Here is a 14,253-nt window from a genome sequence, read left to right as displayed (position 1 = left end):
AACCAGTAGTTAGAGGTTCCACTAAAGCATTCCAGCAACCTTCAACAAATTTTTGGACACTGACATATGAGCAAATATGACTGTATTAATTACAGCTTGTGTCCATTTAAAAAAGTAAATACTTACATTACCTACAAGCCAAACAAGAAATAACTGTAATATGGTCATATTCAAGCAACATTTATGCTTAGAAATGACATTGATTTTAGTATCTCTAAAATATATTTTGAAAGTTGCCATTCCGTTTACTTACAATCGAGAGAGATATATTAATAGTTTAATATTACACAACACATTTCCTTTTGCTTAAAAAATAAAATGAATGTTTGAGTGTGGTGGCATATGAATATGACATTTATATGGTCAAAATCTTAAATGGCAATACAAAACATGTATCATATACAAGGCAACAGGGTAAATTAATTTGATTTTCGTTGCATCTCAGATGCCTTTTTATATTAAACAACAAAATGTTAACTCTAAAAGTACATCTACACAGCAGCAAAGACGTCTTTCAACTACTGAAAGAAGTGTGCAGTGTTTAGTCTCTAAGAAAAACATGTTTCAGTAATGCCAATTATTAATGGTAGTAAAGAGGACAGTATTAAAGGCTGGTGAAATAAGTGTTCTGGAAAGTACACATGCAACATCACTGCCATATGAAATTTACATCCAGTATCCTGAAAGTTATAATAGGAAAAATAGTAAACAGAAGCAAATTTGTTGAATTTCCATATTAGCAGTAATAATGGATCATTGCTTCATACTATAACTTGGTGCATTACATGGCTGTTACAATGTATAAGTTTCATTTTGTAACTAAAACATCATAACAGTTAGGCAAACAATGAAATTTTTATGAAGTATCATAGACAAATTTTGTAGATATATATATATATATATATCACCAGTATAACATATCCATTTAAGCAGAATGACCACTTACATTATACATCTTTGCTTTAATACAATTATTTATGCAAATGGTATTCAGCACTCTGAAAATGTACAGCTACTTTTACTTTTCATTTCTTTGACAATACCATGTTGGTGAAATCATTGGAGTGGTTCTGATTTCAATAATGCACCAGTTACTGCATTATTGACAGTCATGGCTTCTCCTCCCTCACATTTTTCTTTCTTGTCTTAGTTTGTATAGCTAAAAATCATTTAGAGATTGCTTGGATAGGTAACAAGCAAATTAATTTTTAATTTGTAGTTTATTCATCTTGCATTTATCTTCATATCTCCTGTAAAGTACTTCTGAGAATGTATGGACAACTGCAGCTCCCACAGTAGGCTCCTGTAATATGTGTTAACTGCAGTATGATAACTGTCACACATTACAAATTTCACATTGGTAAATTCATGTGTCCAACATAAATATTTCAGTATTAGATTAATACTAAGGTATTCTAGCTGCAGTATACTCCCACCTCCATGAGGCTACAAATGTATCATAAGTTACTTCCTTGACTTCTTCCACTATTGTAGAATTGATATTTATAACAAGTGTTTCAGATAAACAAGTATTGGCAAAACTATATGGCATGCTACTTATAAATGGTGCTAAATGAACCAAGATCATTTGCCTGTAACATATGTTGTATATTTCCTGTTTTACATGAGATGTAAAAATGCTGAACTGAATGAATGTGGGATACAGTATGTATAAAATTATGTAATACTTAACTTACCTCTAATGTAAGCATGACTGTGTGTGTATAGGTGAGTGTATGCATACAAGCATGCATGTTGTATGATGATATGAAACAACATGTAACTTATCATTTTATATCCCAAATTTTCAAAAAAAAAGTCTTCAATCTTTGTTACTATTTCTTTGAACCTCACTAACTAAATAATAGATTGTATTAAATTTCATGGTAACTAATTTAATCAGAACATTGAAATGTGGCATTTATTTTCTTAAATTAAATGTTGTTATTTAAGTTTGTACCGATTTCTTTGTGCTACTAAAGAAATCAATCTGTTTCACAGGAGAAAAGACAAATTTGACTCTCTGAAGTATCCTCATTTTTTCAAATAATTTGTGCCACTAATGATTTGTCTGATTCAAACACCATTAGCAGTTAGCTTGTTGTGGCAATACACATGCACAAATTAAATTGTGTAGCAAATACAATTAATTTAGTATAAATTTCTATTTTCTGGTACAAATCTTGTGTGCCCTGCTTCTTTCCCATCAAAGCTTGTTTTATAGAGTACTAGTAATGAACTGTGAGTATTATGTTGAAATAAACAGTACAAAATTGTATTTCAAAGTGTCAAGATTTCTCTCATTTATCTGGAATGAAATATTATTCTTGTAGTTCATTTATTTTATTGATTGGACATATTTTTTAAGACTTTATAAGTTTCATAAAAGTATCTAAGCAGGAAATAAACCACATCTAATACACAACCGAAAACATGCTCCATTATAGTAAAATTGTTTTTTAGATCAGGATTCAAACCTGGAAGTTTGTCTTTTGTGGGCAATAATATTACTGATTAAGTTATCCTGGAATGACATATGATCCATCTTCACTGCTACAATACTGCCAGTATTATATTCTCATCTTCCAAACATTACAGAATCTTCTCTCCTTCGCACTTGACTTAACAAGTTCTCCTGAAAAAAAGATCATCATAGAGGCTTAGCCACAGACTTTAGCAAGCTCAAATAACTAAACTTGGACTTACCAGCTGATTTTGTGCTGTTCTGAAACTTCCTGATTAGTTACAATTGTTTGCTTGATTGGGGCTAATAAGATGCATAGTATAAATTGTGAAATGTTCAATCCGAAATCTGTGGAACACTGCACAATAAGCTGCAATTGAAAATCAAAAGAAACGTGACATGCAAGGATATAATGTAAAATCAGAGATGCTGGAACATGTAAGGATTTCCTAATGGAGTATTTAAATGGTTGTGTTGAATGAGAAAAACAATAAAGACCATAAAACAGATATAAAAACTATTTAACACAAATGAAAATAGTATGAATAGAGATTTAGCAAACCACTAATGTCTGTTGGTTAAAGTCATGCTCAATACACATGATACAAAGTCATATCTAAATTACTCACACTTTACTTTATGACATTATCAATAAAAATATATCAATATATCCTGTGCCCAAAATCTTACATATTCACTAAAAAAATAATTGCAGGTATAAATTAAAAATAAAAATTATTGGAGTTCACTCATTGAAAGACATGCTTGAAATAATATGGCCCTCAACTAATCAAAACAAAAGAAGAGGAAGAACAAAGAAGAATGAGAACAAGAAATATAAGCAGGTAACAAACTGAAATAATTTAAATGATTGAATTAGAGTTGTGGTTATTTCAGTTAGGTATTGATGACTGCACCTTTGGGTGGTTTCTTCTGCCACATATAGTATAGGTAATTGGAAAAAACTCTGAGGGTACAAGATGCACATACTTGGGGACCAAATTTAATAATTCAGCTTTGGCAGGAAGTTAAAATCAGTAACATTTGTCAGTACTTTGTGCAGAACAAACGTCAAAGAAGTTATGCTTGATGGATCAAAACAGACCAAAGAAGCAGACATATTTTGTACATATTTACTCTTTTTTCCGCAACATCCGTGCAAAGCAATAAATGATTTAGGATTGTAAAACACTTTATTTGTTTCCCAAATTATTTGCAGCACTTTTCTACCACCAAGATTGAATTTTTAATTATTTTTCTTTTCTTTTCTTGCATATCAAACAGCATGGGTAACATAAATACAATACTTACTACTATCCATTTTCTTGTGACTTAGACCTGCATTGGCATGGAATCAAAATGGTCATTATTAAACAGGTGTGACATGTTTAATTTGAAGGGTGGTTGGATGCCCTTCCTTTCACTACCCCATTGTCCCCCAGGACAGAATAAGTGTACCCCCACTGACTGAGTGTAGTGCTATTCATTTGAAAGAGTGTGAAATTTTTCTAAATGTTTACAAAGCATGTAACTCAGCCAGGACTTGGGTACCAGCTCAGTATTCACCGAATAGGGTGGAGGAAACAGGCTAAAAACCACATTCTGGTTGTCCAGCACTTCAACCCTCATAATCAGTCTTCCAGGCAGATTCGATCCGGGGGGCAGATTCGATCTGGGGCTGCTGCAACTCCCCATCCTGCAATTGGTACTTTAACATGCATGGCTATCTGGACAGGTCCACACAGTATTTATTGTATTTTACACATATCAGATTTTTGGTACAGTAACTAGTCTGTGTCTTCATTTATTGTAAAAATGTATTTATAGAGTACATTATTGTTGTGCGACTTGATTACTCTTGGTCTTGTAATCACAGTTGTGTGACAAGTTTGAGCTCATGTCAATATTTCACTGCTCAACACATAACTGACATAAAATGTTGCTAGAGTGCTCTAAACAGTTGAGCTCATGTCAACAACTTATGTCTGTGTATATGTTAATCAGTGAAATAGTGTATATTAAAAGCTTTCCAAAATGATTTTTTATTTACTTCTGTATACCGTAAATACTGTATGGATGTTGTCCAAATGTATATGCAGTTCTGTGTAAATTCATTACAATAATAGTGCAATTCAACCAAAAACTAATATACAGCTACATGAAAATCATACAAAATAATACAATACATGTATATGCTGCTGCCCTAATGAATTCATAGTCTATTCTGCTTTGTACTTCCTAACAGCAAATTCTTTGTATAGATAGCAATGATTCTCTACCAATAAACATTTTACATCAGACAACTGTTGCTTATTAGATGTGTAAACACATTAAAAACCTGAAACGATAAATAGCACAGAATTTTCAGTTTTGTCTTGATGTAAAAAAATGTAACAAAAGTCAGTGGACCTACATAATTGCAGAGTAAAAACATTTCTTGAATATATTTTTTTTTTTAATTGCTTACGATTTGACATACACTGCAAAACATTTTAATTCTTAACACCAATATGCTCACATACTTTTGCATGGAGTTCCTTTTCCTTTCTGTATACGAAGGAGTGTTTTGAGTGTTGCACCTATGATGTATATTGTCTGAAAATCTTCAAAGTTGGCCATGATAATTGTGATATTGGGATTAGAATGACTCCTTACCCTCTTCCTTAAAACCCACATCCTTTCGTCTTTCCCTCTCCTTCCCTCTTTCCTGATGAAGCAACCTTGGATTGTGAAAGCTTGAAATTTGTGTTTGTGTTTGCGTGTTTTTTATTGTCTCTATCAACATACCAACGCTTTCTCGTTTGGTAAGTTACAGCATCTTTGTTTTTATACATATTTTTCCTACGTGGAATGTTTCCCTCTAATATATATATAGTGACGTTACTATTACTATTTTTATCTATCTGAATAGGGATCTATAACGTGTCTGTGGAGCACTGTGTGTTATTAATCAGACAGCTCTGTTCTGTAATTAAAAAAAAAAACTTCTTAATAGCAAGTGGTGGTACCCCAAATAATTAATCCATACATGGAAAGGTGTGCCTCATGGAAATTTCTGTTGTGTAGACATTTCAGAAAATTCTTAGAGAAAAACAAGCTGAATTATGTCTATGTGATAGTTTCATCACATGGCCATCACAATTTAAGTTTCAGCAACACGAATCCTTAGCAGCTTTGTTGGTTCTACTTTCTCTAAAAATTTGTCATGCATCACAAGAGTCTTAATTCTGTTTTGACTTATTTTCAGAAACTGCATGTAATTTGCTTTAACTATAATTAATATCAACCTGTTAGCAATGAACCGAGAGTGACCACACTTGTGGACTTTATCAGTAGATGTATACAAGAATTACTTATGAGCACTTGTCATCATTCTAATGTTATCTGTAAATAACCTTACTCTGGCAGCATTACATGGGGTGTGTATTTCATTTATACAGGGTGGTCCATTGATCGTGACCGGGCCAAATATATCACGAAATAAGCATCAAACGAAAAAACTACAAAGAACGAAACTTGTCCAGCTTGAAGGGGGAAACCAGATGGCACTATGGTTGGCCCGCTAGATGGCACTGCCATAGGTCAAACGGATATCAACTTCGTTGTTTAAATAGGACCCCCATTTTTTATTAGTTATTCATGCAGTACGTAAAGAAATATGAATGTCTTAGCTGCACTACTTTTTTCGCTTAGTGATAGATGGCGCTGTAATAGTCACAAACTTATGGCTCACAACTTAAGATGAACAGTTGGTAACAGGTAAGTTTTTAAATTAAAATACAGAACGTAGGTACGTTTGAACATTTTATTTTGGTTGTTCCAATGTGATATATGTACCTTTGTGAACTTATCATTTCTAAAAACACATGCTGTTACAGCGTGATTACCTATAAATACCACATTAATGCAATAAATGCTCAAAATGATATCCGTCAACCTCAATGCATTTGGCAGTACGTGTAACGACATTCCTCTCAACAGCGAGTAGTTCGGCTTCCGTAATGTTCGCACATGCATTAACAATGTGACAATGCGCTGATGCATGTTGTCAGGCGTTGTTGGTGGATCACGACAGCAAATATCCTTCAACTTTCCCCACAGAAAGAAAGATCCGGTGAACGTGTGGGTCATGGTATCCACATAATGAAATATGCTATTCAATACCGCTTCAGCCACACGCAAGCTATGTACAGACTTCCATCATGTTGGAAGTACATCGCCATTCTGTCATGCAATGGAACATCGGTAGAACATTACGTAGGAAATCAGCATACATTGCACCATTTAGATTGCCATCGATAAAATGGGGGCCAATTATCCTTCCTTCCATAATGCCGCACCATACATTAACCCGCCAAGGTCGCTGATGTTCCACTTGTCACAGCCATCGTTGCCCAATAGTGCATATTATGCCGGTTTACGTTACCACTATTGGTGAATGACGCTTCGTCGCTAAATAGAATGTGTGCTAAAAATCTGTCATCGTCCCATAATTTCTCTTGTGCCCAGTGGCGGAACTATACATGATGTTCAAAGTCATCACCATGCAATTACTGGTGGATAGAATTATGGTACGGGTGCAATCGGTGTTGATGTAGCATTCTCAACACCGACGTTTTTGACATTCCCGATACTTGTGCAGTTTGTCTGCTACTGCTGTGCAGATTAGCTGTGACAGCAGCTAAAACACCTACTTGGGCATCATCATTTGTTGCAGGTCGTGGTTGACGTTTCACATGTGGCTGAGCACTTCCTGTTTCCTTAAATAACGTAACTATCCGGCGAACAGTCTGGACACTTGGATGACATCGTCCAGGATACCGACCAGTATACATAGCACACGCCCATTGGGCATTTTGATCACAATAGCCATACATCAACACGATATCAGCCTTTTACGCAATTGGTAAACGGTCCATTTTAACATGGGTAATTTATCACGAAGCAAATACCGTCCGCACTGGCGGAACGTTACATGATACCACATACTTATATGTTTGTGACTATTACTGCGCCATCTGTCACAAAGCAAAAAAAATGGTCCAACTAAAACATTCATATTTCTTTACATACTACACGAATATGTAATAAAAAAAATGGGGATTCCTATTTTAAAAAAACACAGTTAATATCCGTTTGACCTATGGCAGCACCATCTAGTGGGCCAACCATAGTGCCATCTGGTTTCCCCCTTCAAGCTAGACGTGTTTCGTTCTTTGTAGTTTTTTCGCATGATGATTATTTCGTGAGATATTTGGCCCGGTCACTATCAATGGACCACCCTGTATAACTGAGAAATAATATGAGATTTGGAACCTTGCTTTTTAGTATTCCTATTACAATTTTCATTGCTTCTGATACTAAAGTGATGTTGTGATAAGAGCATGATAACATTAGTTCTACAATCTGTATCCAGTTTCATAGCTATGATCTACACTATATGTTGCCAATCTTGTGGAAACAAAGTATTTTATATTTTTTTATGAGAATAATAGTGTGGGTAAAGCAGGGTGTAGACTTTGGTTTATTGGTAGAATACTGGGGTAGTGCAATCAGTCTACAAAAGAGATTGCTTACAAATGACTTGTTCTAGAATACTGCTCACGTGTGTGGCACCCATACCAGATAGGACGAACAGGGGAATTAAATGTATACAGAGCAGGGCAACATGAATGGTCACAAGTTTGTTTAATCTGCAGGAGAGTATCACAGAAATACTGAAGGAATTGAACTGGCAGACTCTTGCAGACAGACATAAACTTCTATTAACAAAGTTTCAAGAACTGACTTTAGATGATTACTCTAGGGATATACTACAACCCCCTATGTATTGCTCACATAGGGATTATGAGGATAAGATTAGAATAATTACTGCAAGCACATAGGCAATCTAACAATCATTCTTCCCATGTTCCATATGTGAATGGAACAGGAAGAAACCCTAATAACTGGTACAACGGGATGTGCCCTCTGCCATGCACCTCACGGTGGTTTGCAGAGTATAGATTTAGATGTAGAGGTTAAGAGTATCAAATGCTTTAGAGAGGAGTAAATGTCTCTCACTACCGTACTATACTTTTTTCATTTCATAGACATCTTACTATTAGATCAGTGTAGCACGTTGGTGTTGTTGCTACACTTTTAAGTGATAAAGCCATTTGGTTACTTTTCACCAGCTTATGGTCATTTGGATACACTGCATGGCAAAAAAAGTGAGGCACCCAGTAAAGGATTTGGAAACAAAATGAAACTTCATTGGTTAAGGGATATGTGATTTTATTTCAGTGATTAGAAAACTGAGTCAAAAATAAAAAGAACTTGGCAGTATAAACCTTCTTATCAGTATGATCTTGCATCCTCTTTGATCTGGATGCATGCACTGATTTGGTCCTTTCCTAATGTAAGTTGTACCATGACTTTCGTAAATGGTCCTTGACATTCTGGATACTTGCACAGGGATGGAGCTGATGTCCAAGCTGGTTGCACACATGTTCTGTTGGGGAGAGACTTGGAGACCTTGCTGGTCAAGGGAACATCATAGAGACATATTCCAGGTATGGATGACCACTGGCCTATTACAGAAGGTTGCCATGATAGTGTCACGTGAGAAATAACAAATGTATACACAGGATATTTGTGACATAGTGTTGTGCTGGCAGAGTTCCCTCAATCACTACCATGACCTGAAGACATAGTAGATGGCACCTCACACCATGACACCAGGAGTAACACCATTGTGCCTCTCCAAAACAATGGAAGAATAGGACCTCTTCCCATGTTACTGCCATACTCATCGACTACAGTCATCCTGTGAGGCACAGAAGCACCATTCATTGCTGCATATAATGTGACTTCATTCATCAGTAGTTCATGCTTCCCAGTCATGACACCACTATAAACACAGTCAATTATGTAACCGTGGTATCAGCAGTCTATGCACAGAGCAGTAATTCCCTAATATAGTTGCTGCTAGTCTCTGACCGATGGGGTGGTATGACACAGAATTTTGCAGGGAGTGCATTATTTGTTTTTGGATAACAGGCACAGCTGTGAATGATGATGACGATGATGATGTTTGGTTTGGGGGGCGCTCAACTGCGAAGTCATCAGCACCCGTACAAAGTTCCAATTTTTACACAGTCCAATCTAGCCACTGTCACAAATGATGATGACGATGATGAAAAAGATGAGAACAACACAAACACCCAATCCCTGGGGAGAGAAAATCCCCATCCCAGCTGGGAATCGAACCCAGGACCCATGATCCAGAGACAGCAACGCTAGCCACAAGACCATGAGCTGTGGACGCAGCTGTGAAGGAATTACAATGTGCTGATGAACAGTAAGGCAGTCCTCCCTTGTGCTGGTCAGATTTGGTTGACTGGCACCTTGATGACGAGTATGCTTGCCCTCGTGTCCCCATGCCAACATCGGGACAATATCAAATCCAAATACCTCAAAAACTGGGTTTTGCATGATTCATCCATCTGGAAAAATGGAGACTGACAATGAGGTCTCTTCCAATCTCTGGCAGGAACTGAATATCTGGCTTCTTTGTGTCTTTCACAGTGATCATTTAACATCAGTTTCTGTTCATGCCCTATATTTAGCATATCAGACCTGGTAGCAACACTAAATATGAACAACACTAATGCAGTCTGGTGGCCAATCTATCTGTCATAGCAAACTGCAATTCATTTACTTACCTGTCGCTGTTGTGTTGGTTCAAATGGCTCTGAGCACTATGCGACTCAACTTCTGAGGTCATTAGTCACCTAGAACTTAGAACTAATTAAACCTAACTAACCTAAGGACAACACACACATCCATGCCCGACGCAGGATTCGAACCTGTGACCGTAGCAGTCGCGCGGTTCGGGACTGCGCGCCTAGAACCGCGAGACCACCGCGGCCGGCACTGTTGTGTAAGTGTACCAAGTGACATTGACATCTGACAATGTGTTCTCTGTGCTCAACTTTTCTTGTCAGGCAGTGTATTTGTTGATTTGGGGCCTTATTTTGTCACAACTGTTTTGGAGAGTGTCATAATGAGTAACAAGTTTCAGTACTTTATAACGTTGAACTTTTCACTATTTTTTAGGAATAGCATCCCTTTTCAGATTTTCAGCCTTATTGGAAATGCTTCATTCACACTTGCTAACATTTTTGGTTTAAAGCTTTGTATCACTTTACATTCATTAGTGGGAGCTACCCTCACCCTACAAGCAGCTTTCGGGCATTTAGGTTTTTCTCAGTTAGTGGATTTCAAACTTTATACATTAGATGCATTTATGAAAAAATTTAAATAATTAGTCAACTCTACAATTCAATTTATCATAATCCATTTTATCATATACATGATATAGGAATTGTCATATAGAAAGAAAGTGACAGAGAGAGTGAGAGAGTGAGTGAGAGAGAGAGAGAGAGAGAGAGAGAGAGAGCACAATTTATAATTTTAACAATTAAGGGAAATAACATTTTGTTAGTTACACTTTACATATTTTGTCTTCTTTTTACATGAAAGATGAGAAAAAAATTACAAGAAAAATCCATTAAGGGGAATAACATTTTCTTAACTACACTTTAATATTTTTCTTAATTAAACTTCACATATTTTGTCTTCTATTTACATGCAAGTTGGAAAAAAATGAAGGATTATGGAGAAAAATCAAAAGATGAGCACTATCTGTTTAGATAGCAAAGAAATTCATCAACGTTATAGAAACTCTGACCTAATAGTAACCTCTTTAATTACTTTTTAAATATATGTAAGTTTTGTATGCTTTTTATTTCTTTTGGTAAGGCATTGAACATTATTTTGAGTAGATACATCACACTATTTTGGTACAGGGATTTTGAATGTATGTTTCTATGGAAATTGTGCCTGTTTCTGGTCTGATAGTCGTTACTTCACTGTTTAGAGAAGAGAATACCTGATTTGACTTTAGGAAACATACTGATTCATAGAGGAATAAACTAGGGAGGGTCAAAATTTTCAACTCCTTAAAGAGTCCTCTACATGGATCTCTGTAGGCAATAGCCTTCAGAATACGAATAGCTTTCTTTTGGAGCTTAAAACAACTTTTCACGAAACCTGTATTCCCCCAAAATATAACACCATATCTTAGATTACTATGAATGTAAGAGTAGTAGGCACATAGTACTGTTTCCAAATTGCAGTTTTCTTTAAGTTTTATTAATATATAACAGTATTTACTAAGTTTTTTATTCAATAGTTCAACATGTTTTTCCCATCTCAAGTTATTGTCCAGCCATACACCTAAAAACTTTGTAAAATAAGTTTGTTCTATCAGACATTTCCCAATTTCTGCTCTTATGTTATTTTTTACTTTGTTCCTTATGTGCCTAAAGTTCATCCAAGTGGTTTTTTTGTCATTTATAATTAAGTAATTGTCCCTGAGCCATTCAGTTGCCTCATTCATTGTTGAAGCTATTTCTTCTTGTAGGTCACCTTCACTAACCCCCTTAATAAAAATGCTTGTATCATCTGTGAAAAGTACTGATTCTGCTCTTGTTAGATGGTTAGGAAAATCGTTAATAAAAACTAAGAAGAGCAGAGGGCCTAGAACAGAACCCTGGAGTACACCACAGATGACTTTCAGATATGTTGAGTAATATTTTGTGCCATTATGTATTTTTTCAACCTTTGATATCTGCTGCACAGATATGATTGAAACCAGCTGTATGCTTTTCCATGTACTCCATAGCAATACAGTTTCTCTAGCAAAATATCATGGCTGATGAGGTCAAATGCCTTGGATAGATCTAAAAATATTCCACAATTTAAGTCCTCATTATCCATTGCAGTTAAAACCTGTACCAAGAAGTGATATACAGCTGTTTCTGTAGACCTGTTTTTCCTGAATCCATTCTGTGCATTGGTTAGAATTTTGCATTTGTTTAGGAAACTCAACAGTCTCTCGTACATAATCCTCTCAATTATTTTAGCAAAACCTGAAAGTTGTGTCAATGGTCTATAATTTTGTATGGTATATGGACAGTCTTTTTTATAAAGTGGCTTTACTATTGATTTTTTAAGTGGAGAAGGGAATTCACCAGTTTTAAATGATGTATTAATAATATCAACTAGTTCAATTATTATTTTGTTTGCACTATATTTTATGGCCTTATCAGAACATTTTATTTTTCAGCTTATTAATTGGATTTCTTACTTCTGAATGCGTAACTGGGTACAAAAACATTGTCTTTTCATTTGCTGGAACTTTTGACTTACTACCTTTTGAGTTCCCCAGGTTCTGGATAAGATTTTGAGCACTGTTAATGTAGTAGTCATTGAACATATTGGCAACACATCAAGGGTCTTCAAGAACTTTTCCTCCCTTTTTTATGATAAGATTATCATTTGTCACTTTGGATTTACCAATTTCCAAATTGATTTGGTTTTATTGCTGCATGAATAACTTTTCTGTAGTATCTAAGATATGGTTTTAAAGCTGCATTACGCTTTGAATGCCAACTCAGATTTCTAAGAGTACCTGCAGATTTCTTAATTCCTGCAGTTAACTATGAATTAGATTTGAGAGAGATTTTTGCTTTCTTGAGGGGGAAGTTGACATCAAAACAGTAATTATAATCAGAGAAAAATGACTCATATTTAGAGTCTACAGTTTTGTTTGGGTCTCTGCCCCATTCAACACTATGCAACATGCTATGAAAATTCCAAAGCCTACTTTCATTAATATATCTTGTTTCTATATAGTTTCCATTGCCATGCTTTTTCCTAAGCATATTTTTTATTAGGAGCTTGATTAATGCCATTGTGGTCAGAGAAACCAGTATCTGTTATTTCAACCTCATAACTACAGGTCTCTTTGTTAATAAACATCTGATCAATTGTTGTATCACACCCGTCTCCATACCTGGTGATATCAGTTACTGTAGCTTGTAAATTATATGATGTGAAGAGATTTAGCAATTGATCCTTATGTGCATTACTATTACTTCTAAAATTGATGTTGAAATCACCCAGTACAACTGTTGATTTTGACCTAAGTCTCAATTCATTCATTAGATCCTCAAGATTTTTTTAAAAACAAAAGAATATTCCCAGAAGGTGACCTATATATACAGACAATTACCAAAACACAGCCAGTCAGTTCACAGACAAAGTATTCAAATTCTTTTTCTATACACTTTACTTTGTTTAACTTTACTTCTTTAGAATTAAAATTGTCTCTAACATAAATACAAACACCTCCGTACCTGTACTTTTTTCTGCCAAAACTGTTTATGATTTTAAATCTGGGAAGGGCTGCTGTACATATTTGAGAGTTTTGTAACCAGTGTTCACTGACACATACAACAGATACTTGGTTAAAACTGCCACTTAACAAAACTTCAAGTTCCCCCAACTTATTACATAAACCTTGTACATTCTGATATAGGACTGAACACTGATTATTAGACACACAGTTAAATAAATCATTACTTATCTTAACACTGTGTTCCAGAATGCTAGTCCCACAAGGTATGCCATAGTACTTCTGTGAAGATTGGGAGGTGTGAGATGTGGCACTGACAGAAATAAAGGAGAGTGGTCAGCTTGTGAACTGTGATTGTATAACTCAGTCTGTAGAGCAATTGCCTGTGAAAAACAGAAGTCTCATTTTTGAGCCCCAGTCTGGCACACAGTTCTAGTATATCAGTAAGTTTCTAGTCACATCATCTTTTTTAATACAAAAACTGTCTATATTCTCAAGAATTATTTCCTTATCTTCACATCTCTTCCTTGTTTCACCTTTCAGT

At 35.4% G+C, this 14,253-nt stretch overlaps 1 protein-coding gene across 5 annotated transcripts in view; it reads right to left on the bottom strand.

Moving 5' to 3' along the window:
• Nucleotides 1–312: 312 nt before the first annotated feature.
• Nucleotides 313–14,253, bottom strand: part of LOC126183741 (spindle assembly abnormal protein 6 homolog) — a 335,654-nt gene continuing 321,713 nt past the window's right edge. For 3 of the 5 annotated variants that reach the window (XR_007536801.1, XR_007536803.1, XM_049925953.1), the window contains 2 exons: nt 2,707–2,834; nt 313–2,635 (listed from right to left, as the gene is read on the bottom strand). Coding sequence is in view for 2 of the 5 variants with exons in the window: in XM_049925953.1 (XP_049781910.1) it covers nt 2,623–2,635; nt 2,707–2,834 (141 nt within the window). In the remaining 3 variants the exon portion in view is untranslated. The remainder of the gene's footprint in view (nt 2,636–2,706; nt 2,835–14,253) is intronic. The other 2 variants (XR_007536802.1, XM_049925950.1) reach the window with 2 other exon arrangements.

Source organism: Schistocerca cancellata, chromosome 4, assembly GCF_023864275.1.
Source record: "Schistocerca cancellata isolate TAMUIC-IGC-003103 chromosome 4, iqSchCanc2.1, whole genome shotgun sequence".
NCBI lineage: Eukaryota > Metazoa > Arthropoda > Insecta > Orthoptera > Acrididae > Schistocerca > Schistocerca cancellata.
This window is presented reverse-complemented; position numbering and strand designations above follow the sequence as displayed.